Source organism: Pezoporus flaviventris, unplaced genomic scaffold (genome assembly GCF_033815535.1).
Source record: "Pezoporus flaviventris isolate CSIRO_AGI_PZ_B2104156 unplaced genomic scaffold, CSIRO_AGI_Pfla_v1 ptg000014l, whole genome shotgun sequence".
NCBI classification, from domain to species: Eukaryota; Metazoa; Chordata; class Aves; order Psittaciformes; family Psittacidae; genus Pezoporus; species Pezoporus flaviventris.
In genome coordinates this window covers 140,166-167,780 of record NW_026892562.1, presented here as the reverse complement: position 1 = coordinate 167,780, position 27,615 = coordinate 140,166, and the positions used below count along the sequence as shown (strand labels likewise).

Below are 27,615 nucleotides of genomic sequence, written 5' to 3'. Positions count from 1 at the left end.
CATCTTTGCACTTGGAAGAGGAGTCAACATCTTGTTCATCTTTGGACAAGAATTTCCCAATCATACTACAGTAAATGTCAAAGATGTGAAACTAGAAGAGCAAGCCAGTAAGAGGTACTTCTGGGCACCTCTGAAAATTCTGAGCCTTCTTCATGATAGTGTGAGGAAAGGTGCAGCTGATGGTATGCACAGAATGAGGTGTTGGGGCCTGCAGAGTTTACCTATAAATGTCACCGTTTCAGGCTGGTGTAGTGTCAGTGGTTCCCAGCAGAGTTCAGGTGCCTCATGGGAAGTGACACTTGGGCAGACTTAATGGAACAAGTAAGTTGCAGGGGGAGGGAATAGGACTGCAGTTAGTAGATAGACCTCTCCCATCTCCTGTAGGGACTGAGTGTCGCCAGAACAAGAATTTATCTTGAAATGTACCTACTGAGTTCAAGAAGTTTTGTTCTTTTTACTTACTGTTCTTTCCCTGTAAAAATGAAAACAAAGCAAAAAGAGAGAAAAAGGAATCAGCAAAATTAATCCCTTGGATTCTTCCTGGTTTTCTTTAAGGGGCTTGTAACACTGTTTCCTTAGAGAAATGCAGGAATTTGTATAAAGGCATTGCTCCTTTTTGTTTAGGGCTATGGTAATAGGTTAGGCATTTGGAAGGCTGTTGTGAGTTGTTTGTGAATGCAGTGTTATTAAAGTTAACATATATCTGAGAGTTATGGAAGGTGTTTGCATCGGGAAAAGTATCCAGCCGCAGCCTAACTTTGCTGCAGGATTTGTACTGATACCCAAAGCTGGTCTCTGGCCTCTGAAACCTGCAGTAGGTCAGAAAGCATGGAAGATGAATCTTTGAATTTGTAAACAGATAGTCAAACCTACTTTTATTTTTCCAGCCTTATCAGCCGTATTACTCTGATTAGTAAAATTGCTTTGACATTTGGCACTTGATTGTCTGTTGGATTCAATTCAAAGTTGACTTTGTTTTTCAGACATGGATAGATTTGGGAAAAGTACTTGAGAACTAGTAAAAAGCCTTTAGTGCTTTTAAGAGTCATTTTTAAAGCAGTTTAATTGCCTCTATTCTAATGAGCTGTAATATAGTGGGGGAGCAGACGTACCACAGGAGCTGTATTTGCTCAAGTATGTGGCCTTTTGAAATCAGCTCCTGCTGCATCTTACTTGCTCCTTTCGGTGCTCCTTCAAGACCAAGGAGTGGGAACTGTAGCTGAGTTTGATGCTAGAGCCCGGAGCTGCTGACACAGGAAGATAACTGAGAGTCCAGACTAAAAACCTGCTGAGTGTCACTGGACTCCTCTCACTGACTCAGAGAGCCTTTGTGCTGGGCCTGGGCAGTAACCTCTGGCCATGATGCATCCTGGACAGCTGAAATAAGAAAGGAAAAGGCTGCATTGATTATCGATGTACAAGTAAAACCTGAGCTGAAAGTGACATGGGAATTAAATACAATGCTCTTAATTCGTTGTATCTCCAATGCTGAGTCCAGTAGTGGTGAACAAACCTTGTTTCAAGATACTGTTTGTATGACCTGCGCTTCCCTACTCTAAGGAAAAGGGGGTTGTTGGAGCTTTCTGGAGTCTGTTCAGTTTAGCTGGAGCAACCATGTCATTGTCCAGAGTGTCCCTAACCTATGGCATTAAAGGGTTAATATGATGAAATAAAGTCTGCCATGTGCCTTCCCAGATTTGAGCTCTGAGGTGGAGCAGATGTAAATGATCCTGCTGTTTTTATCTGCTTTGTCAGGAGATTGACAGCCCCAGAAGTCTGTCATAGAATTCCAGACTGGTTTCGGTTGGAAGGGACCTTAAAGCTCATCCAGTTCCAAGTGCTTGCCGTGGGCAGGGACACCTTCCACTAGACCAGGTTGCTCCAAGCCTTGTCCAAGCTGGCCTTGAACACTGCCAGGGATGGGGCAGCCACAGCTTCTCTGGGCAACCTGTGCCAGCGCCTCACCACCCTCACAGGGAAGAGCTTCAGCCTAAGATCTCATCTCAGTCTGTCCTCTGTCAGGTTAAAGCCATTCTCCCTTGTTCCAGTCCTTGCCCAAAGCCCTTCTCCAGGTTTCTTATAGCCGCTGTAGGCACTGGGAGCTCCTATAAGGTCTCCCCAGAGCCCAGGCAGAACAAGCCCAGCTCTCTCAGCCTGTCTCCAGAGCAGAGCTGCTCCAGCCCTCACAGCATCTCCATGGCCTCCTCTGGACTTGCTCCAACAGCTCCATGTCGCTCTTGTGTTGTTGCCCCAGAGCTGGATGCAGGACTGTCCCAGATTGCAGCAGAGGGGTAGAATCCCCTCCCTTGACCCCAGAGCTCATGCTCTGGGGATGCAGCCCAGCACACAGTAGGGTTTTGGGCTAAAGAGTATGCTGCCAGGTCATGGGGAGCTTCTCATCAATTTTTTTCATTCTCATCAGCCATATTGCTGCAGAGCTCCTCTCTTCTTCAGACAGTATCAGTATTCCTTTACCTGAACTCTGCAGGTGCAAAACAGAGAAAGGCATTTTGCTATGAAAAGGAATCCTTTCCAGTGAAAATACGTGCTGGAGTGCCCTTAATGGGGAATCCAGGCTGTGGTTCTGATGGATACTTTCAGTTGTTTGATGGAGGGGCTTGGTATGAGCGTAAGAGATTGTAAAACTGGAGCAGGCTAGAAAGTAGTCTCCAATTGAAAAACTGTGCTGTCTTTTATGTTTCTCCTGATAGAACAGCATATTAGGGAATAAAAAATGCATAAACAGGGAGACGTTTTTAATTGGAAAAATAAATTAAAGCAATAGAATTCAAATATGGGACTCCAAGACCTCTGAGTTGTTATAAATAAGGTATTCTGGCTGCCAACCTGAGGTTTTCAATTTATCTAAACAAAGTCCTATGACTTTAATTAAAATGTAATAAGTTTAACAAAGGTTAAAGGATGTATTTACAAGAGAGATTTATTTTACTTACTGTAAAACCCTTTCTCTGGAGACAGTTTAGTCTCAACATGTGAATGTGATTTTGTGACCCAGATTGCTTCTGTGCTCTTCTAGCTGTAAGAGAAGCTGTCAGAAAAATGGTTACTTGAATAGGGTGCTGTAATTGTGCATTATAGGTGCACCTAACTTCAGGTCTGTGGTCTTGTGGGTTGGAAGTTAATTTCCACGTACTGACTGTACCTTTTGTTTGAGAGAGGCTGTAAACTCTTTAGCATAAGAGAGATCTCCAGTGGCATGTCACATCAGCTGCTGTCATGCCTGTGTCATTGCAGTTACTGCAGTTAATCTGCAAGGAAGTGTTCAAGATGTATTCAGCATTATGTGAGAAAAGATTAATTTTTAAAGAACTTTTTAATAGCTGAGATGTTTCCTTGACTGGGTAATGCATCAGTGTAATGGTAATATGGGTGTGACCAAAGACTGAGTGATGATATGTCTTAATCCAGTCCCTCATTATGATGAAAATTGATTGGTTTCATCCTGGAAAAATCAGCTGAACCTTTTTTTTTTTTTTTTTCATACTATATGGATAGGACTGGGAGAAGGCTATGAGTATTTATGAAAGTGCTGGAAAAGCACTATTGAACACAACTGAGAGTAGTCTTTATCTCTGCCTGCCTGTTCTGCATCCTTTGACTACCCCTGGAAGGCAGCAACCACTTGTGCAGGTCCCTGGGTGCTGTGCTGCAGCGCATGTAACTCCTCATGTAGAGGCCTCATGTAACTCCTGCTCATTGTGGAGCTGGGTGTCTGCTTCGGGTTTCTTTAAGGAGTCGATCCGGGACCTGCAGGAGTCAGGTACTGAAGAGTAGAAGTTAACCTCCAGAGCTTGAGCTAAGGCAGGAGCTTGTGGCAGCCCCAGAGTTTTAGGGACCTGTGGAACAGAGTTTGGTAGCTGCAGCTACTGCTGAATATAGACTTAACAGTGGTTTTTCTTTTTCTCTGATTCAGCACTGGACTTGCAGGGCTTTCTGGGGAATTGAAAACATCGACAGACAGGTTGATGACTTGAGCAGGGCAGCAAAAATACGTTCTGCTTCACCACTGGCATCTCCCATTCATTGTGTTTGTGTGCCATGGGTGTGTTGGAGAGAGAGGACGGATAATGGCAGGGGAAATAATCTGAAATGAAGACTGGCAAGCCTCAAATGATTTAGTCATTTCCTAAAGTGTGTGAAGAGCTGTATTATCCCATTCTCAGGTATATTTTACAGTGGCCCAATATATATGTAGAATTACTTACAGGTTTTTTCAATGTCAAAGTAATAAACACTTAAATTGGGGTGATTACTTATGAGAGCAGTCTCTGAACATTTACCCTGCATAGTTTGAAATGTATCCAGCTGTTTGTTTCTGTGAATGTTTTCCAGGGAAAATCTGTTGTTTCGTTCTATTTTCATTTGCTGGAGCGCTGATGGGGTCAGTTAGGCAGAAGGACGAGCACAAGAATTTGAGAACCCACCAGAGAGAGCAAATGTTTTGAGTTTTGTTCTTTTTGGATTATAAAATAATTATCTTGCTGCAGCCAGGCAGATTAACTGAGATCCAACCCAGAAGTGAACTCTCCTGTTTGAAGTGGTTAGCTAACTGGAGCTTAGAACTGGAACATAGGGTAATACAGGAGCTGAATTGAGAAATGGTAGTGTAATTTTAGTTAAATACTTTTATAAATGCATTGTCCCTTTGTCAAAGAGCAGAGTAGAACCCCTCTGAAGTATTCAGAAGCTGACTTGAGATCTGAGCCTCCGTATAGCAAATAACACAGAGTCTTTCCCAATTATCTGAAATGTCCTGAGTGATGTGGGGTGTGAGAGGGCAACTGAGACTGCTCAAGTCTGTGAAACCAGCCCAGAGCTTTATGAAGGCATTTAGTACTTGGGAATTCTCTTTATTTTCTGTGACTACTTACAATAGCAGTAATTCCTGAAAGGTAATTCTTTTTAGGAAGCCAGCCTTGTCAAAACCTTCCAGTTGACTGCAGGGAGGTGGAGGTGCATGACTGCATTTATTACTGCGCAAACATGATAGTTCTCATTATGGCACCACTTGGATGAGTAGCCTGACAACACTCTTAAGGGCAGATGGTAGTACCAGGGGCAGTCACATTTGTTCCTGGGGTGTTGGGACTTTGGAGCATATAGGGTGCTCAGGGGTAGAAGATGTCCAGGCTTGGGAACACCATGAGTGGTGCTGCCGTGGCTCTGGCAGGCATCTTACTGCAGCAGTGGAGGTGTCCTCTCACACTTCACGTGTTGTGCAAAGCCACTTGGCATGTTTACAGACTTTCCTGCTTGTGGAAGAGCTCTGTCCAGACCCTCTGGGACATTTGGATGGTCCTGCAGCATGTAGGGAGGGACAAGTGAGCTCTGTACTGAGTGTGGTGACAGCTGAGTTTCTGGTTCTGTGCCGTGAGTGAGAGCTGCTTTGCAAATGTGCTGATAGAGTGGCAAAGGCAGCCCAGCCTTGTGCTTCAGAAGGTGAGGTGTTGCTGGGAGTTGAGGAAGTACGCCATTACTATTCAGTAAGTGCTGAGTGAGCTAGGTGGGGCGTCTCGTGGTTTTGGTGGTGTTTTTTGTATTTTAGGAAAAAAAAAATTAAGATATTAGCCACTGCTTCTAGTTCAAATATTTTAATAACATAAGAACACTGCTGTGATCTGTATTACCAAAGTAATGACACATTGAAGGAGCAGTGGGGTAAAAGATGATCGTTACATCCTCAGCTTTAGGACTAAGGTAACATGCTACTTCCAGTCCTAGAAGTTGTTTTCGTATCTGAGACTAGTCAGTAATCAAAGAATCGGCAGAAGCTGCATTACTTAATTGGGCTGCAATTTTAGTGGCATTGCCTTCAGCAGGAATGAAAAGTGAAAGCAACTCACTAGCCCCATGACAATTAATGCAACTAGAAGGGCTTCCCCAGCCCTCGCTGAATCCTTTTGTGTCATGCCAACCACTTACCTTAAACTCAACTGCAAGTTGTGCCGTTCAGCATCCATATCCTGGCCCCAGTGAAGTCTCATTGCAGTGGAAACTCTCCTTGACTTCAGGTGAGCCACACTTTCACCTCCTCTCAGATGCTGGGAGAAATGGGCTCCAAACCAGAGTGCTGTCCCTGGAGAGTGCTTTTCTGTCTGCCTGCCTAGCAGTTTCCATCAGAATTTGTTTTTAGCACCAACATAGTGGCTTGTTCAATGTTTGCTGTATGTTTCATACACCTCCTCAGTCATGGCCAATTACTTATTATGGTGAGAGTGCAACATTGTCTTTCAAACCATGAAGGCTAAAACGGGCAGTTGAAAAATACCCAAGGAAAAGGGAGCTGTGGGTTATCTGAGGAATCTGTGGCAAGAACTGAGGAACACGGGAATAAGGCGGCCCTCTATGGGGTCACAGATAGAGTGGCTAATGGGAAGGAGCGGTGGCTGCAGGGAGAGGCTTGCACAGTGTGAGATAGCACTCATGGGAGGGCTCTGGCAGGACCGGGGCAGCAAAGGTGGGGTGTGAACAAGCAAAGGCTGTGATCCTCAGCCTGCAGTTACCTTCAGTCATGAAAAGAAATTGGCTCTGGAATATGGATGAGATGATTTTATGATTCTACAGGAATCATTTAATGATGACATGAACCTCTCGATGAGATGATCCTGTGACAAGATACACTGTGAAGCAATTAACTTCTCAGCAGATGATTTTATTTGGAGGGGGGAAAGAAACTCTTTAGTGGAAAGCTTGCTTGTTCATGGCTTCTTTTAAATGTAGTTTTTGTAGCAGTGCAGAAAGGAGTTGGAATCGAAAGCCTTATTCTTCTTGCAGCACCTTGTCTTACTGTGCTAGTTAAAGATCAGGGGCTGAGATCAGTGTGAGGCAGAAAAGAGGAAAGCTGCATATCTTTTGTGAAGGACGGTTTCTAAGCTGTAAGCTTACTGTGCTTCAGGTTCTGCTGTAATGGCCAGTTGGGAAGACCCACATGCTACAGACTGTCCTGGGTTCAGCAGTAGCAGTCATGTTTCTCCTCCTTGGTAGCTGGTGCAGTGCAGTGTTTTGACTTTCGGCTCGGGAACAGAGCTGATAGAGATGTTTTGGTTTGGCCAAGGACTTTGTGAGCCTCATGCTCTGCCAGGGGGGAGGGGAAACCAGGAGGAAGCAGAGACAGGACACCTGACCCAAACTGACCAAAGAGGTATTCCATACCACAGCACGTCATGCCCAGGATGTAACTGGGAGTTACCCGGAAGGGCTGGGAGACTGCAGGGTTGGAGGAGGTATCGGTTGGTGCTTGGTCGGGCTGAGGGGGGGCAAGTTATCGGTCTGCTGGTGCTGAGGTCTTGTATTCTCTTCCCTTGTTATTTCCTTTATCATTATTATCATTGGTGGTAGCAGTAGTGATTTGTGTTATACCTTAGTTACTAAACTGTTCTTATCTCAACCCGTGGGAGTTGCATTCTTTTCAATTCTCCTCTCCGTCCCTCCGGGAGCAGGGGGAGGGAAAGAAGGGGGGGAGTGAGTGAACGAGTTACCTGACTGGGTTTAAACCACGACACAGACGTTGGGCCAGGGATCGCCAGATCCCTGCATGATGCAAGAAGATGTAATAGAAGCCAAGTTTCAGTGCTGCCAGTTCTCACTCAACAAACATCTCATGACAAACACCAGCAATAATCTTAGTTATTTCCCCACTCCCCATGACAAAATGGAGATGACATGAGCCATGTAACCATGGTTTTACCTTTTTGTTCTGGTAGAATTTTATGTTGGGGTTAATTTTGATGCAAGACCAGAACTGCCAGTGCTGCTTTGTGCCATTATGATGCACAGTTTTACCCTCTTGCTTTCTGACATTAGATTGGCTTCTTTGTTTACTACGTGTTTCATAGATACTTTAATATAGTTTTTTAATCTCATATCCATCCTGCTGTAAGGGCTTCTTGTTTAATCTGTGGGAGAAGAGCTTTCCTTCTTTTTATGCCTTGGAAGAACCCACCAAATTAATTTTCCTCTCTTATTTCTAGAATCTGTTTTTAATTGCTTGGTTTAATTGGTTTACTGGTTTTTGGCATCTGGGATATGCTCTGAACATTTTGTTCATCTGAGATGGGCTTTTGGTATGATGCTTAGTATGGTAAGAAATTAGTATGCTGTGTTTATATGTTTCTTGTTAATAATTTACTTTATTCAGTGTTCTTACTTAAAACCTGATTCAAAGCTTGCTGAAGTTAAAGGGTGTCTTTTAGTGATCTTGTGGGTTTAGTATTGTCATTCATATGTCGGTTTGTCTCTTTGTCTGTTGTGGATACTTGTGTGCATCGTAAATAAACCTACTGCTTCATGTTTTATTCTCTGGCACGTGGATAATGGTCTGGGTACATTTAAGATCCAGTTGAGCTTGTAGTTGGTCATAATTTGTTGTCTTACAACCTTGAAAATCCAAGGCAAATGCCCAAATTTCTACTTCTGTCTGAAATCGATTTTCTGGGTTTCTTGCACTTTCAGGAGTGTTTGTTACATGGATGGGTAAACACTGCAGCCTTTTAGATGGGCTGTTAGTGTGGGGCTTAGATACTCTTAGGGCTGTTACCAGAAACCAGTTGTATCTGTTTTGTCATTTGCAAAAGGAAGTGAATAATATTGACCTTGTTTGTAAAGGTGTTTGAATTCACTTCAGTGTCTCCAGATGAAAGATGCCATACAAGGGTAGTACTCTGCAAAAGATGCATTTCTGAACTTCATGTGGCCAATGTCATGTCATATAGCGTGTCCAGTCCTTTACTTGAATCAATAACAATGATTCGGTTTAGTTTCATGCCCAAGAAATACTGCTAAAATTCAGTGAAACATTCACCTCTTTACTTTCATTTGTTTCATTTCTTCCTGTTAGTTAGAAGGCTTGAAAGTTGATTTGCCTTTCTCTTGAATGAAGGAATGAGAGATGGCTGACAGAGTTTTATTTAGATACATTTTTATTTTTAAATATAATTTGTAGTTGGAATAATAAAACTGAAAAGTAGATCACATTAACCTTACCTCTGTGATTATACAGGAAAATTAATGAAATCATTTGGGTGACAGAATTTGAAAAGAACTTAAAACCTGATCATGCCCTCGTGAGTCTTTTACCCAACATATACTATTATTGGACACCTGGAGCTGAACAATAACTTTTGATTAAATACTTGGCAGTTATTGTTACATATTCAAAATTTAATAACCAAAGGTGTCCCTCAAACCCTGAGATTTTAATCTAAATTGTTTTCCTCTGTTGTGTGATTGTGAAGTCCTAGACTAGGACAGAGGAGATGGAACGAAAAATCAAACTTTCCCTCAGGAAGATGATTTTTCTGAAACAGGACACTGGAAACTGAATGAATAATTCAGTTCAAGTTGCTCCAGACGTGATTGTGTGTCAAATAATGCATTCTATCTGTAAACACTATTGAGAAAATCCCATCGCATTGGTATTGACACATTTTCATTGGGAAATGTAGAGAAAATGGATTGAAAGAGAAATATGTAAAGATGTCTTATTTCTTTTTAAAATCAGTTTTTATTCCCTTTGGAAGGATAGACATAAAGACAAATGCTAGTGTCCTGTCTTAAAGTGAGAGACTATCTAATCATCAGTTTCTTTAAGCAGTTGGGATTGAGAAAACATGTTGGACACATTTTTTGAAGCAGCTGGTGATTTTTGTATAATAGACTCTATTAGGAGGCCTGACATTCACTGTTTCATAGAATCACAGACTGGTTTGGGTTGGAAAGGACAGTAAAGCTCATACAGTTCCAACTCCCTGCCACTGGCAGGGACGCCTTCCACTAAACCAGATTGCTTTGACTCCCATCCAACCTCGCCTTGAACACCTCTTCCCTTCAGTGTGTTGACCATACCACACAGCTTGGTGAGGGTGCTCAATCCCACTGGCCATGTCGCCAGCAAGGATGTTAAGAGAAAGACTGATGCAAAATATGGGGGAACCTTCCTCTCTCCTCTGACATTCCATTACAGAAGTTGAGTGCTGTTTGGAAGACATTGCTGAGAACAGCACGTTATTTTGTGTGACTTTTCCACACCCTTCAGTTTATTTAAAGGATCTGAGGATCCAGATGGATTGAATGGTTGCAAGAGAATGATCAGGTTTTGAACTGCAAAAACATGTTTTGATGATTCACCCTGGTGTTAGTAAGGGCTCCTGTGCAGTCATTGTGGGGCCTTCAGAGAGTGATTCATTTACTGGAAGATGAATCACACCCTAGAAACACTGATGTCTCTTCATGAAAAAAGTGAGACTAGAGGATCAGCTCCACTGTAGGTGTCAGCTTTGGAGACATCTAAAATTGGGTGTGATGAATTCAACACCTTGTGGCTATGTGGAAATTTATAGCTTCAGTGGGATGAGTGCCGGCCTGATCAGGAACAAAAAAGCTTGGTTTTGGGTTAATAGAGACCAGGGACTGAGAAACGAGGTTCATGCCATGCCTTAGCCACATGAATATTTAGGCTGCAGCTATTTATTTCTTAATTGTACTGCTAATGAAATAAATCTCTCTGGTTCCTGTCTAGCCCGTTTAAGAAGGCAGATTTTAGTGATCTAGTCATATTTTAGACCTAAAAATTTTGCGTTTGTACTAACTGTTGGTGCGTTGCTTTGTACTAACTGTTGGAGTCTATTCAGATTTTTAGATAGTTACTTCTCCTCATCACTCCATATTGGCTAATGTATTCTAATGCGACCAGGCACAAAGTTTATTTTCATGTTCTGCTAAATATTTCAGCTCTTTCCAAAATGCTTCTGGCATGGCAGATGTGTGTGTATGAAGTAGAGCTGCACCTCCACAAAAGTGGAAATACTCTCCAAGTGTCAACTTCAGCTTGTTGAAGTTGTGTATAAGAAATCTTCACTGCAAGAGACAATTTCAGGTCACTTTTTTTTCCAGAGGTCACATGGCCCAGTGCCTGAGACAGTTAAGACCCAGTTGTGCCCAGTCTGATGGCTTAGATCGTGAGCACTGTCTCTCCCTGACTGTCTTGTCATCTTGGTTGATCAGTTTGTTTTTCTGTGCTTCAGTTTGCACACATTTAAAATGAGGATATTTCTCCATTTTACCAGAAATTATAAAGATGATCAAAATAATTTTGGATTGAATGTACAGAAGGAAACTTGTCCAGCAGAGCTTGATTTCTAGAGGTTCTTCTCCTGTGCAGAGAAATGTGCGTGTATGTGTATTTTCATGCAGATGCTTTAGATGGGCTTCCTTTCAAGAATCCACTGATCATTTTATAGATTTTCTGTTTCTGTACGTTGTGTTCATTATGCCACAGATACCTGTTTGGAATGCATCCTTGAAAAAAAGTGTTTCTGAGGCTTGCATAAGAATGCTTAATAAATCCAAGTGTGTAGATAAGGTGCAGATACAAAGCACAAGGATCATGTCAATTAAAAGGTATTTTTCTTCCTACGTGTAGCTAAATGGAAGGGTGGTTAGTGAATGTATTCTGAGCATGAACGGTTCAAGAAAGAAGGCTCATAGCTGTATTACTCCAGGTTTATGGTTTAACTTCTTTGAAACATGTTGGCATAAAGTAGGGGTGAATCAAGCTTTCTCTTGGAAACTGCATGCAGTAAACATAAATCTGAAAGTCTGAAGCTTGGAGTAGAGCTTCCATTAACCTGGAGCCCTGGGCCTTCTCATACTGGAGGAGCTGTTCAGTCTGCAGTGGTTTTAGAGACTGCAGTTCCCCAGAGCCCTCTTTCTAAGCATTCCTGTTCTTGTGAAGTGTACTGTGCATTTCCCTGTGTGGGTACCAAAGCCAAATGTGTTGGAAACTGGTCTCCAAGGAGCTCTAGACCAGCACTTCATAACCTGGAAGTATAGTAGATGTAATTTAACTATTTATATGGCAAATACAAAGTATTGGCCAAGCATGAATAAAGCCATATAAAGTGACACATCTCAGGCCAGAAAAATCGAGCAAAGGAATGAGAATTGATGTGGGAGCTTAATGTAGCTGCTAAAAAAGAAGGATCCTTTTGTATCTGCTCAGCAACAGTAGTTTTTCAGCCTGAAAACCACCCCTTTTCTTACAAAAGAAAACCGGCAGAGGAAGTGGAGCAGAGCAAGTTTTTTTCTCGCTTCACAAGCAAGAGTTGTAAGAAAGTTTCACCTGTAAGTAGAAACTTTTCTCGTTACCCTTTGAGATATATTATAAAATGTTTGTGCTTTGTGGGTTTTTCTAGGTGAGGGAAACCCCTGAATAGTCACCTCAGTGATCAGTAATACTTGGTAGCCTTGTATATGGCTCACATCTGCAGGTAACCCTGATGTCTGGGTGAAACCTATTCTCAACTACTGAGGTAGCAAGTGCCACCTTAACCATGTTGTATGAATGTGGTGTCTTCAATATATGTGAAGTCTCTCCTTCTCAGAAACCTGCTGTAGGAATGCTGCAGGGTTTCTGATGTTCTAGTGACTTCAGACATGAACCTTTGACCAGGAGCCGTGGCCAGTTCCTGCTTTACTCCAGCTGCACACCAGTCATCTCTGCTGGCCACCAGCAGGCAATGCCTGTCATGGCGAAGCTCTGCTCGCTGATACTTGAAAGTGCTTGTTTTCATCTTTGTTAAATATTAAATTCTATTTCAAATTTATTAAATTTAAATTTAAAAATTGCTTAACTCTCAGGCTCTAATTGAGAGTTAGTAATGCTGTCATGTCTCTTTGCTCAGATTAGTTCAGAAGCTTCTTCCATGTAGTTCCAGTTTTATTTTGTGTAGCTGTTTTCCCATTGTCTGGCAGCTCCAGTCTTTGCTGGAAAAGTCCCTTGGATTTTTTGTGTCACTCTCCCATTATGTCAGGAGATGCAAGGATCTGGTTTGTATTTATTTATGTATTTATTTATTTATTTTTACTTTTTCGTCATTAGAGAAGCGGTGCATGGTGAACCATGGTCCTTGTGATTCATTTTTCTTTCCTTTTTGACTGTTACAAATTCAGATGTGCTTTTTGACCCTTTCGTTTCCCAAGACTATAGAGATAAGCTGTTGTGTATGTTTGCTGGGGCTTTTCTGCTGATGTTTAACAGTATAAAGTAACAAAGTAAGCTCTCATTGTTCACTAACCAAATAGTGTCAACTCAAACATCTTTTTCCCTTGGAAAACAAGTGAGGATTGATATACATCTCATGCCTTCTCTTGAATCCTAAGCCTCTTACTCCATGGGCAGATCTATGGAGAAGAAGACCAACAAGTCTCTTAGAAACATACAGAATAAGGCACAAACCAACCTTTAATTAATCCCTTAATTTAACATAAATCCCTGCTTCAGAAAATGAATTACAGTAGAACAGTAGAGGAATATGGGGAGCTCGTGTGTTATGAATGGCACTTTCTGCAGAGAATCTGGGAGGAAGGTTGCCACAGCCTTTTTCATATAGCTTGAAAGTCTTTGTTAAATCCTCAGAAAGGGCAGGATAAACCACTTTGGCCTGTCTCTGATGTGTTTTCCTTCCTTGCTGTTGTTGAACTGCCATATAGTAATCTCAGTTAGGATTTGGGTCTTTTACTACATAATTGCAGACAGATATTGTAGAGTTCCTTTACAAACTGTAATGAGGCCAGGTGAATAAAAATCAAATATTCCTCAATAACTCATGTTGTCGAAGCTGGTCAGCATTGGGATTTTATCTGTTAGCAGAAATAGAGTTCATGGAATATTGACGAGTCTTTTTACGAGATGAGAAATTTTCTGGTGAGAGCATTATTAAGGTAAGTCATGGCTAAAGATGCGCTATACATCCACAGAGAAATTCCTAGTATGAGAGTGCAATTCCATGAGTGGTTTTCTCATGAAGAATGTCAGTTCTTTGTTCCTCATTCAGCATTTTGCAGCAATTTTGCATTTGAGTAGATCTTCAATTCTGCATAAGGTATGGCTGTGAGGGTCTATTTCAGCTTTACAACATTAATAGAGATGGTGCATGCAAAATTCTTCTAATTCTCAAAGCATGGTTTAAAAGAATGTGGTCTTGTTTTGTTGTGTGAACAGGTAAAGCAGCTCAGCATGGTAATTTTAGACATAGTAAGAAGTGATTAACTAGCAGAAGCAGAAATTTCCCATAGCTTTGAATGTATCGTGATAAAATGTGATGAACTATGGCTGATGATGATTCTAATTAACTTAAGCAATAAGATCATGAGTCTAGACGACACCTTTGGACTCCTGTACTCTCTCTCAAGCTGGAATTTTCATGTAACTGTTTTGTTCTTGGCTTTTCTGTTGTGGTGTGTTTTTTTTTTTTTTTTTTTTTTTTGTTTGTTTGTTTTTTTTAAGGAAATAGTAAGTTTGCTTCTAGCTTTTTACATTGCTTCCATTTGGTTTTGACAAATGGTTTCCTTCTTTTCTGAATAAGCAGAAATGGCTGGAATATCTGACACTTTGTCCTTTGACATAAACACTTTTATAGGGCTTTCTTGAAGTTCTTGAACACTGGGAAGTTTTTCTAGGCCTTTGCAAATGTATGAATTGTAGAATAACATGGTGTGGTGTATTTGACCCTGGCTAGACACCACCACTGTCTCTCCTCCTCCTCAACTGGACAGGGGAGAGAAAACGGAATGAAAAGCTCATGGGTCAAGAAAAGGACAGGAAGAGATCACTCACCAGTTACTGCCATGAGCGAAAGAGACTCAACTTGAGGAAATCAGTTTAATTTATTACCATTCAAATCAGAGTAGGCTAATGAGAAACAAACCCAAACCTTCAAACACCTTCCCCAGACCCTCCCTTCCTCCCAGGCTCAACCTCACTCCCAAATTCCTTGCTTCTTTCCTCCAGCAGTGCTGGGGGACAGGGAATGAGGGTTAAGGTCAGTTCGTCACATGTCTCTGCTGCTCTTTCCTCCTCGCACTGTTGCTGATGGGTTTGGCTTTGTACAGTTGCAGATAGCTCTTGGAGCTGGCTGGCATTGGTTCCATTGCTCACTGGGGAAGCTTCTGGCAGCTTCTTTCAGAGGCCACCCCTGTAGTTTCCCCCTTACCAAAACCTTGCCATGCAAACCCAATATATCTGGCAATTTAGAACATGGAATTCAGCGATTACACTTGGTGAGCTTGGGCTAGAAACACTTGGAGTGTAAAAGGGAAGATGACTGTGCAATGGGTTGTGTTGGTTGACTTGTATTTTAATGTGGTGTTCATTTTCGGTGTTTGTTTTAAAGCCATAGCTTTAAAGAAAGAAGAAAAATAATTTCACCCCTTTTAAACGTACAGATAATTTTACCCCTCTAAGCCTCAGATCTTGACACATTCCCAGTCTTTTCCATTGGCTGTCCTGCTGGTGTGACTGCACAGCAATGCATACTCCTTGTGAGCTAGATAGCAGTGGAAATGTATTTCAGTAATCCCTACTAAGCATGCTGCTTTTGTTCTGAAGCAGTAAATTCATGGTTCCCATTGGTGTTACGTGGCAAAATGAGAATTCATGGGAAGTAACTTTAGTCTGGAAGTTTTGGTATTCTAATATGATTATACCTCTGTTGTAGTGGTCTGAGTTCCTGAAAAAGGTATTATGGAAACTTTATTACAGCTTTCCTAAAAATAAATAAAAAAATCCAAGCAAACTTTTTAAAAACTCCAGATACTTGTATTTGTGAATTTAAAAATGCTGTTACAGCAGTTTTTCATTAATTCATTTTAGAAACTTGGTGTGTAGACTGCTGCATTTATCTGCAAGTTTATGCAGTACACAGAGTTTGCTTATGGACCTCATGTTACTTGTCATTGTTATTGCTGTTATTGCCAGTACCATGAGGAATAACCAGGAAAATGCCTCTGTATTGCTAATTACCAAACATATAGAATCACAGAATGGTTTGGAACCCCCTGTTGTGGGTAGGGACACATTCACTAGACCAGGTTGCTCGAGCCCCACCCAAGCTGGCCTTGAACACTGCCAGGTATGGGGCAGCCACAGCTTCTCTGGGCAACCTGTGCCAGCACCTCAGCACCCTCACAGGGAAGAACTTCTGCCTAAGAGCTCATCTCACTCTCCCCTCTGTCAGGTTAAAGCCATTCCCCCTTGTCCTGTCCCTACAGTCCTTGTCCAAAGCCCCTCTCCAGGTTTCTTGTAGCCCCTTTAGGCACTGGAAGCTGCTCTAAGGTCTTCCCAGAGCCTTCACTTCTTCAGGCTGAACCAGCCCAGCTCTCTCAGCCTCTCTCCAGAGCAGAGCTGCTCCAGCCCCTCTCAGCATCTCTGTGGCTCTTGACTGCAGAGGTCTCATTCTGTAGCAGACCTGTGCTGGTGACGGCAAGCTGGATGTGCTGTAGTGGCAATACACTAGAGCACCCAGGCTGTGTGAAAGCAGTAATAGCAGCAAACAGGAGAGGTGCATAAAACAAAAGGTCTGGGTGCAAATGTAGAGAGAAAAAGGGTGTGGGAGGAGAGGTGGAATAAAGGTTCCTTGTGAAGTTTATTCCAAATCCTAAACAATCTGAAAATCCCAAAGGGTTGTTTCTCTGGTTGGATCTTAGAAAGGTGACTGCAGCTTATTTCCAGAATGGATAGGTTTATTGTTTTTTTTTTTCCTCTTTGCTTTTTAAGTTGCAATATAACTTTGTAACTGTCAGTGATAAATACTGTGTTAAAAAAAAAAACAAAAAAACAAACCCACCACATTTTTTCTGTTTTGGTACTACTTTCCATCTTTTACTGTTAACTGATTGTGACTAGGAACTCTTCAGAGGAAAAAGAGGATTGGAGTAATGGCAATGTGTTTCCTCTACAGGATTTATGAACGTATCATTGATCCCCCAGAAACGAATTTGGCACCAGAAAGCAGTATATGGCTCGGACAGAGAAACAGGAAGCATGGTTTCTTTAAGGTAAGCAGATAGAAAATGGCACACGAAGAAGGAATTAATAAGTAGTCAACAGGATGTTTCTGTTTAGTTGTCTTAGGCTCCTGAAATATGATTTGTATGAATTTTAGTAGAAACTGTGGACTTGGGATTTGAGAAAGGTCCAACACTTGAAGAGAAGGGAGAGAGTATTATAGTCACTGATGCAATGCCCAGTATTTGAGGGTTTTGTTTGGTTTCCGTCCTGGAGGTTTCACATCTCTGTTGTGCTCTGTCTTGTCACTCCTTGGGACGGAACAAGACTGCTCAGGCAGAGCCAGAGTCTATTCTTGGCTTTCATCTTTAAACCTTCAGGAAGCAACAGCTTTGCTGTGCTCTGCTGCTGAGAGAGTGGTGGATTTAATCACTTTCGGAGGGCATTTTCTTCTTGGTTTCTCATGCAGAATACCCTCACCCTTCTGCTCTTTGCCTCCGATGACTCTTTGCTTGTTTGCTCCTGTCAGCATTGACTTCTAGAACAGAGGTCTTCTGGCCTGCAAGCCTTCCAGCTTTGGCGGATGCCAGCTATTGTATTGCATGCATTCGCCTTGCTGCAAAGCAGTAGATTTTTTTTTGTTCTTGGAGTACATTCCTGTCTTTCTTTTTGTTTTTCTGGACTAAAAGTGTGTCATTGTGTTTCTCGATGGACGATGAATAGAGGGTTACTGAGTTTTGTTCATGAGCTTCTTTGTCCTTGGGAACTTCCCTTGCTTCCAGACAGCCTTGGCTGGCAGGCTGGCTGGCTGGTGGGACTTGGGCTGCTCCTAGCTTCTAGCCGAAGAGCCTGTCTTTTTCCATCTACAAGGCTCCCCAAATCATTGTTGAGTAGGCCAGTATGGGGAGGAACTTTTCAGCTGTAAAAGAGGATTCAGGTAATGGCAATATATTTCCAAAATGCAAAGGACAAAGAAATGAACTCCATCTTGAAAAGCTCTGTCTTACATGTTTTCTTTCAGTCACTCCATGCTTTTCTGGTGGAGGCTGAATTGCTGAACCAATGAGCCAACAAAATCCACCAACATAACACACCCCCTTCACCTGAAAATTAGTTCTTTTAATTTGTGACCAAGCTATAGAAAAGTTTCTGATGTTTCTTCCCATTTTGGGTACCAAGCCGCGGTGCCAGCATTTGCTCAGTGAGAGAGTCTGTAGTGCAGCGATGGCCGATCTGCCTGGCCTTGGTACTGGCATGGATTTGTTGCCAGGGTGATTTACCACCCACTCTGTTTTCCTTTGGAGCTGTCAGTTCATGAGGCAATTTTCCAAGTTGCTGTTTGTCTGAGTAGCTCTCCTTGAAGTCCCCAGATTTCAACAGTAGGGAGAGTTATTTTATGCTGAAGTTGTTTATAACACAGCAAGTAACAGTTTTAATGGTGAAACCGAGGTTGAAGGTAACCTTTAGCCTTTCTGAGGGTCTGAGAGTTGCTCTGAACCTGGAACCCATTCCATCCTCCAGCAACTGAGCTGTCACCGTGAGTGAAATGTGAAATCCATAGTATTATTTTATTCTACAGCTGTTGTTTTTTTACCTCAGCTGCTCCCCATAATCCCACAGATGGCAAACATCTGTTTATAGCTCCACAGGGAAAAAAAAGTTCTACTGGATTCGCCCATCTTAAATTCTTACTTTCTGCAGTCGGAGCCTTACAACTCTGGGATAGTCCATGTTTGTAAATTAATATTTATATGTGCTAACACTTTGGAAGCAGCGGGGTAGCTAATGATATGCTAATGAGCTGACAATTTTTATTGATCATAATGAAAGCCAACAAATGCCTTACTTTGCTTTCTTCATGCTTGAATATTCTACTGACTTCAGCTTTTTCAGGGTAGAAATATAATTGGTTGTATTTTTTTAGTCCTGCTTAAGAGTTTCAGAAATCTTACCTTTTTTTTTTTTTTCATGTTACTCAATGCAAAAACTGTGGATTTTGCCAGTTTGTCAGGACTTCATATGTCTTGCCATATATTTACATGCTCAGCAGGACCCCCCTTTCTTTCTCATGGCAATTTGTTTCACTGGTTTAGCATATAAAAAACTAGAGCTGTTTTCCTTAATGTAAACAGAGATCTGAAAGGAAATACGGGTGTTAAAGAAGAATTAGCATTTTTGCTTGTGTGTTGGAGCCATGATAATGTATGTAACAAAAAGCACTGGATACTGCTCGTGAGGGTTATCTTTGCTGTTCCAAAGATTTTCTTACTTTAGTTAATTAATTGTTGTGTCTCTCCATAAATGAATGAATTTAAAGCACATTTTGGGCCATAGTGTCACGCCTGTTTTAAATCATAATTCCTTGGTATATCAGCAGAGGAAGGAGTGGATGTGATATTCATAAATCACTATGGCCACTTGCTGTCATTTTCCTTATTTATGCTTTTGTTCCACATCCTTCCTTGCAGTGATTATTCCACAAGTAGCCCAGCTCTGCCTGTGGCCTTGCTGGGGATGAAGTGCTTCATGCTGTAACCAAGGGAATTGATTGGAGTCTTGCCCCTTGCAACTAGCATCTCTTACTAGTTGTAATTTACCTGCTATGACTAAGGAGTTTGGACAAGGTGGAATGGTTTTAGCTGTGGTGGGAGCAAACGCAGAGCAGGCTTCAGTCTGTTTGCTCTGAAGGGAATCTCCTTAATTAATTCCTTTGAAAAATACACACTAACTTCTTTGTGTAGCCTAAATCCAAGATTTGTTTTATAATCAGATTAGGAAACCAAAGTACGTGCAACTGAGGAATAGAGTGATAGGAAACATCCAGGGAACCCTCACTCTGAGATGGATCCGACTGCTGTCAGATGAGAATTATCTGCAGAATTCATGTTATCCCTGGGGAGAGCCTTCCCCCCTTAAGAGCTGCTGTAGCAATGAGCTTATTCATGCCTTGCTGACCAGGTGATTCATGCCCAAAGACAGCTATTTTCATACCTGCTAGAGCTGGCTCTATTGATCCTGCTGTTGTGGCTGGGGATTGTAGAGTAGGTGCTGGAGAAGTATGTTCGTATTCTGACTGCACCGCATCATATGTGTCCTTGGGCCCCTGTAGTCATTTTGCTCTCAGGGTTGTACAGACTGAGGTGAGGTATGTGCAGTGCCAGAGGCGGCTGTCGAGGCTGCTCTGTGCAGAGGGCACAGTGCTGATGTGGTGGTGATGGTGTAGCACTGCCTAGGGACAGGGTTTGGGGCACATCTGCTGGTGCCACCACACAGAGCCTTTCACCAGCCCTGGCCGATGCAGCTTGCACAGCGGTATGGCAGCATTATGTCTGTGGGAGAAGCAGATTTTAAAGAGCATTTAGCCAGTGGAGGAAATGAAAATGCAGAAGTGAAGGGCTCGTGAAATATATGAGCCTTTCCACAGGATGTGGGAGGAGTCTGTAATAGGGACATGAGAAGTGCAATAAACAGGGATTTTGCATTACATCCTCATGGGATGGGCTTGATATTTAATGCTGCAGGCCTGAATTTAATCTTTTAGCTGGTAACCTGCACAGATGAAGGCTCTTCAAGCTAGTGAGTCCTGATGCTGAGCTGCAGCTTTGGTTGTAATTGGCCAAATATTTTAATGATAACATAAAGGTGATGTCTGCTCAGGAAGGGAAAAAATGTGAAGATTTTGACCACTGACATCTCCCTGTCAAGGCCAAATCCTGATGGATTTGAATCCTTCATAGAATGTGGACTGAAGAACTCCACCCTGTGCCAAAGTGAACCAGGGCCCTGGGCTTCCCCTGGGGAAATTCGTATGCCTAATTTTCCTGGCTGTGATCGTAGACAGCTCTCAGCAGCCCAGACGTAATGCTGAAGGAAGAACAGTTAAGTTTGTTCATATGTGTTACGATAATTATGACTGTAATAAAGTGTTTGCTTATAATGAAGTCTTGCTATTAGAAAAATGCATCAGCAGAATTTGTGCTCTTTGAAGGCTCACTTCTATATTTGATTGTATTAATTCTGTTTCAGAGGTTTTATAGACTTAGAAGGCATCTGTATTGTGAATTGAAGTTCATATATTTTTCCATGGTAACATGCTTTCATGTAGACAGAAATTAAGGCACAAAAAATAGTTGTGTTTCCTCTTCAGGTGGTATTTAAATGCAAATCTGTCTAAAAGACATTTGAGTGGTGAGGCTCAAAGGCAACAAACATATTTGAGGTTCAACAGGCACTGTTAAAAATCAGGCTGAGGAAAGCATTTATTTCTGGATGATGTCTTGTAGCTGAGTGATGGGGTCTGGTGAACTTTGTCACCTCATTTACTCTTGGTTGAGCTTTTCACTCGAGAGGCTTCACCATGGAACTATATTTGTATGTCTCGCCTTCGAATTTCTAGGTGATGGCTGCTGGCAGAAAGGACGAGAAATGGCTTTCAGGATGTCCTATTGCCACTGACAGTATTACTTCTCATTATTATGACGGTTTCATTATTCTTGTAGATGAAAAGGTTAATAAATGTATATACTTCTGCAAGAAAGACAATGTGATCTGATTATGTCTGTTAATATTTTCAGATAGTACTTTATCATGAAACAGTAAGCAGGAAAGAGTGGTTACTGATTACCTTCTGCTCCTTCAGGAAGTGAGCATGCCAGTGTTGAATGTTACTGTACTTGCCAGGCTTCAAGGGCTGTATGAGCCTATATTTTATTTATGGATGGAGATTTGTGCAAATGACTATGTCCTCAGTGTGCAAAATTCACTCTATTGCAATTTAACTGAAAACTAGAAGATACAAAGCACTAATTTAATAACTGCCATGATGATGAATTTCCTTTCAAATTAATGAAATTCTTCTGTGTCTGGGAAGAGATAGAGCTGTGTCACAGCACCTGATTTAATAGTCAGGGCGAGTGCAAGTAGCAGCACTGGAAGCCCCTTGTTTTCCCTTGCTCCTCTCCCTTAGTGACCATGACATTATTAAAGCTACTGGATCACGTGGATTAAGTCTGTTGCACAGTCAGAGATGGAGCAAGAACTTTGTACTGAACTTAACATAGCAAACACAAGCCTCAGCGTTTTCAAGGCTATTTTGAAGGACAAGGGTTCTTCAGGACCCAGGTATGTAGGGACACTGGGCAACCCTTGGTGTCTGCTACTTTCATCAGGAATATCCTTGCAAGTCAGGGACAAAAGAGGATGCAGCTGTATTGTTTTTGGGTTCTTCCTTGAAAGCTGCTCAATGAAAAGGACCTGGTGGTGCTGATTGGTGGGGCTGGACATGATTCACCTTGTGCCCAGGCAGCCAAGAAACGAACAGCATCCTGGCCTGTAGCAGCAATAGTGTGGCCAGCGGGATCAGGGCAGTGATTGTCCCCCTGTACTGGGCACTGATGAGGCTGCACCTTGAATCCTGAGTTCAGTGCTGGGGCCCATACTACAAGAGAGACATTGAGGTGCTGGAGCAGGTCCAGAAAAGGGCAATGGAGCTGGTGAAGGGCCTGGAGCACAAGTGTGATGAGGAATGGCTGAGGGAACTGGGGGGGTTTAGTCTGCAGAAGAGAAGGCTCAGGGGTAACCTACTGCTCGTACAACTACCTGAAAGGAGATTGTAGTGAGGTGGGGGTTGGTCACTTTTCCCAAGTAACAAGTAGGACGAGGAAATGGCCTCAAGCGATGCCAGCGGAGGTTTAAACTGGATATTAGGAAAAATTCTTTCACAGAGAGGGTGGTCAGGCATTGGAACAGGCTGCCCACGGCAATGGTGGAGTCATCGTCCCTGGAAGTGTTCACAAATCATGTAGACGAGGCCCTCAGTGATGTGGTTTACTGGTGGCCTTGGCAGTGCTAGGGGAATGGTTGGACTTTTCCAACCTTGTTGATTTTCTTGATTCCTCCCTCCTCTCCTGCCTGGTTCAGTTTCAGGCCTCATACAGCCTGCAGTAGCTGGCTTTGACCTTGGAGGCCTGATTTCTGCTAGCCCTGCGCAGGGCATCTTTCCATCTGCTTGGGTTAGAGAAAGGATTTAATTCTAACTGATGGCATGGTTACATGAGCTGCCTGTTAAGCTACAAAGCTAATAGGCTAAACTAAACAAAACATCTGAAGTGTAGACTCTTACTTACCCCTTGCACTGCATCCTTATCTTTTCACAATATTTATTTTCACAGTCTTGTTTCCCTAAATGGCTGAGGAGTATTGCTGTGTTTTCCTCTGTCTTTTTGAGAAGTGTGTCATAGGCTCAAATAATGCATATTATTTCCCTGCTTTCTTATCAGTCTCACCCCATTTTAAGATATTTAAGCAGCTTATGTTTGTTGATTGCAAAAGACAAAGCAGTATTACTTCTGTGTTTTATGAAAATTAATATCCAAGCACACAGGAAAATGGGAGGAGTTGTTATATTTTGTCCATCTTCAGTTATTTTCCTCATGAGAAGAATGAATTGATCAGGTTTTTTGTTTCCATTTAAGAAATGACTTGTGCAACAGCTTGTACAGATCTAGGTGGTGAATACTTGTAATCTGTATTACCAGTTTTCTCTTCTTTTACAAAGGGTGTTATTCAAGATGTGAAAGTCGTCTTTATACCTAATGGCTATATAATGCAGTGTCCCAATCTGAATCGCAGTAAGTAACAATTTCTTTATTCTATTTCAGATTTTTCATACAAATTCCTTCTTTGTTTTAAAAAATAATAGTTTCAGTTTCAGGCTTGTCATTTTTGCATGTGCTGGCTTCCAGAAGGCAAATATTCTGTGTAAACAGATTGCATTTTATGTTCAGATAAGTTTGATTTACTGTTGTTTATTTATGGATTATTGTGTTTTTCCTTCTCTTCTTTTCCATTTCCTTTTACTCTTATTTTATTGAGCATGCCCAACCTGCAGCGATTTCTTAAGTCTGGTGCAAGGAATCATGGATTTGCAAGAACTCCTGGCAAAAATGACTGCAAAGGTAGGTACCTGAGCTTCTTTGTTGATTGCCCATTTCATTCTGTGCCAAGACCAACATGAAAGGATTTATTCTTTTTGCAGCTATTATGCATTTTCATAGTAGAGCCTTTCTTCTCCCTCCCTCTGCCAGTAGCCATATCTGCAATGGACTTATGGATATAGCTTCAGGGATGTCACTTAAGCCTTATACGTTTTCTATTGTCTGTCTTATTTGTATGATAGTGACAAAATGCCCAGAGTCTGATTCGTTTGTAAGAAGCCTTAGCATGATTTTCCTTTTCACGCTGAGGGATAAATGTAGAAGCAAAGGAGTGAAATCCCTACACAATTCCCTCACCGTGTGGTGCTGTCAGAGGGCGTGTATTTGCTTGTGGGAAGCCCTATGAAGTCTTCAGGACTGGCGTAGTCTCCTTCCTTGGAATTGCAGTGGGAGCCCAAAACGGAAACGCCTGTGAAGCTATTGGCTCTGTGACCTTGGCATCACCTTTGGTCAATGTTTTTTACCAGTGTTCAAGTTAACCCAGCTCCAGGTGGTGGTTTGTATTGTGCTTGCTGGTAGTTTGTATTATTTGTAATTAATTTGTTCTTTATTTTTATTTTCGGATTGTGAATAGGCTGAATGGGAAGCTGTAGTGTTTGGTGTGTTTGGTTTCTTTTTTTGATTTTGGAGATTTTCCTTAGGCTCCGCTCCTGCAACACACAGTCAACCTCTGTGCTAGCCAGGGTCCTTCAGTTAAGGCTGTGGTGAAGTTTTGGGGTAGGAAGCTTGTGTTTTAGAGGTGACTGAACCCCTGATGCGTGTTAAAGGGCAGTCTGTGAACAATTCTTCAGGTTAATGTTGGTGAGGCATCTGGTAAAGGACAATAAATTGTCTCACCTGAAACAGCCCTTATGCAATAATTACTTACGGATTTAAGTGCAACTACAAAAAGCCTGTAGATCCCAGCGTAGGTACCAAACAGGGATTTCAAAACCAGGATTGCGTAACAGTGCTACTAGAGTAAAAGCATTATGCTTTACTGTGCTGCCTTTAAGTGTTCTCTTCCTTCCTAATAAGAAAGAGAAAACTTTGTTTGTAGAGAGTCTGCACATTATCCTGACAACACACTTACTCCCTGATAGGCTCCGGACAGGCTGACTCTGAATGCGAGATGTGAAGCTTTTAGTTAAGTTTGCTGCTGGTACTGTGAAAGAGAGGCAATTATTTTGAGCCCTGTTGGTGGTATGAGCAAGTTCCAATTATGCACTGTACTGAGTAACTTTATTTCCCTGCTGTTGATTATATTTTCGCTTGCTAGTACTTTACAGGGGGAAGCAAATAACACAGTATGTGTACTACAAAGACTGTGCTTCCATAAAATGGTGTTGGGCCAGTCCTTCATTGTGAGTTCCTTTCCACTTACAGCAGTCCACTACTCTTTCATTGTGGTTGTTTCAGAATTAGTGTTGTCCAGGAAAAGTGCATGTAGCAGGAAATGGAGTTTATTTGTTAGACAAATGCAAATGAAAGATGGAGAGATGTGAAGGAAGTGTGAAGGTTTGTGTCTCCTTTGTCAGTTCTAACCCCAAATGGTACTAATATAGATATAGGTGTATCATATGGGAGCGATATATAGGAAAGCAAGGAGTACTTGGCAACATTTGGAAGGATATTTCAGCTAGTTTGAAAGAATTCATTGTTCTAGAAGCCTTTCAATTAACGCTTGAAGTCTAGAAGCAAAGGAATATTTCTGGTCACTCGAGTAGAGCAGGTAACAGTTAAATGTTGTTTCTGAACAGGTTCTGTGGGCTGTGACACATTCATTAACCTCTGCATGTCAGAGGGTTTCTTGGTGCATGCCTTCTGGTGATCTGTTTGATGGATATGCTATGTTTAAAGATATTTCTTAGATGAGGAGGTAAATGGTTTTCAAGTATGTAAAACTTATCAAGATAATGTAAATGACAGAAAAAGTTAAAAAATTGAAAATATTTATTTTGTTAGGGTTTTCTTCTCTTTCTAGGGAATAATTTCCAGGACAAGTGTCACTTTCAAATCTGAAATTCTAGAGTCCTTTCTAAAATTTGTGCACTTATACTGGAATGTTCATTTAAGAAAATAAAGTACAAGATGCATAAATAGTGTAAGTCAAATCAAACATCTCTACCAAAACTGAATATTTTTGATATTCTGCAAATGCAGTGAGCTGAAAAGGGTTTCTACTGGAAACAAGGAGCTCAGTAAGAGGATAGTTTTGCCTCTAAAATGCAAAAAGCAGTTTTGAAGTAACCGGATGATGCTGAGTCTGGGTTTGCTGAGGATCAATCCCCTGTTATCCCAGAGTAATAACTTAAGAAATAAAGAGCTTTTATTCAGGGCTTTCTCTCATAAGGACTGCTGATAAATATATTTTCTTTTTGTTTCCCCTAAATAAGTTGGTGTTTGACTGGCAGGAATGAAAAAGGACTTGTTAGAATACTTACATTTAAAGTGGATGGGTTTTTAGAGGATGGAAATTCATGAAATTCAGGTATATGGCATTATGTAAAAAATAGCACTGTACGTGCCTTGTTTAATAAAATTTGCTACTATTTAAATGTATCAACCTATAATGTAGGATAATAGCATCATAGCAGGATAGTGTATGCGTTCATCTTGTCTTCTGCCAGACTTAGGTAGCCTTGCTATTTAATGACTTACACACATAAGAAAAATGTGAAGGTAAAAAATCAAGACCTTGAGAAACTCTTGTCCAGCTGGCACCAGGGTAATTTTTAGAGCAGTGGCAGTTCTGGGGCATGGAAAAGGCACATAATTACTTAAGTATTAAGTCTGTATTCATATATTTATTAGCATTAGTAAGTAGGAAAGTAATTTTGCAGTTATTCTGTGTTTTCTTATCCCTTTCTTTGAGGGATGAGAGATGATGGCACTGGGAACAAGGTGTGCATAGATAGGGGTGTTCCTCTTTGGAGGATGGTGAGGTGGTACCTTTATGAAGGGGAGGTCTGTGATAGGGTTTAGGAGAGGGTGGTTCAGAAAGCCTTGTTCTTTTATGCTCCGACAGGAATGAGCATTGTGCCTTCTCAGTATTGCATAGTATCTCATCAGTAAACAAAGAAATTGCTAGTGTGCAGTTGTTAACACTTGTAAAAGTTCATCAATCCCAGACTGGTTTGGGTTGGGAAGGACCTTAAAGCTCATCCAGTTCCAACCCTGTGCCACAGGCAGGGATAGGGACACCTTCAACTAGACCAGGTTGCTCCAAGCCCCATCCAACCTGGCCTTGATCACTGCCAGGGATGGGGCAGCCTCAGCACCCTCACAGGGAAGAACTTCTTCCCAATATCTAATCTATCTCTCCCCTCTTCAGTTTAAAGCTATTACCCTTTATCCTTTATATGCCTTTGTAAAACGTCCCTCTCCGGATTTCTTGCTGGCCCCTTCAGGTATTGGAATGCTGCCATGAGATGCATCAACTTAAGCTTCTTCATACATATTCATACACATTTTATGTTGGCATTGAGGTGGTGATGGGAGCAGCAAGGCATGGTAAGAGCTACCCACCAGCCCAGGGTTTACTCCAGGAGCATGGCTTCTTCATTCATCACAGTCTGGGAATATTTTGTACTACACTTGCTTTCCCCTTGAAAACTCTCTGGCTATTACAAGGTTAAGACCTTTCTAAAAGTCAGAAAGTAACTAGTCTGGCTGCTGCTTAACAGTGAGGAGGTTGGGGTGATTAGGACAGTCTTTGTGCTTTCTGATGAGTGATCAGGTTGATGAGCAGTTCAGATTTAAAAAGAAAAAAACACAAAACCAACCTACCATTGTAGTTTGTGTACTTTTGGTGGTGCTTGGGCATTCCTGAGGGCA

At 41.8% G+C, this 27,615-nt stretch overlaps 1 protein-coding gene across 1 annotated transcript in view; it reads left to right on the top strand.

Annotated features, from left to right (window-relative positions):
* Positions 1–27,615, top strand: part of LOC133269126 (protein kinase C-binding protein NELL1-like) — a gene marked incomplete at its 3' end in the record, with an annotated part of 178,911 nt that overhangs the window by 44,147 nt on the left and 107,149 nt on the right. Inside the window, exons 5-7 of the mRNA XM_061453083.1 lie at positions 16,758–16,854; positions 23,361–23,433; positions 23,678–23,760. Coding sequence (XP_061309067.1) covers positions 16,758–16,854; positions 23,361–23,433; positions 23,678–23,760 — 253 coding nt within the window. The remainder of the gene's footprint in view (positions 1–16,757; positions 16,855–23,360; positions 23,434–23,677; positions 23,761–27,615) is intronic.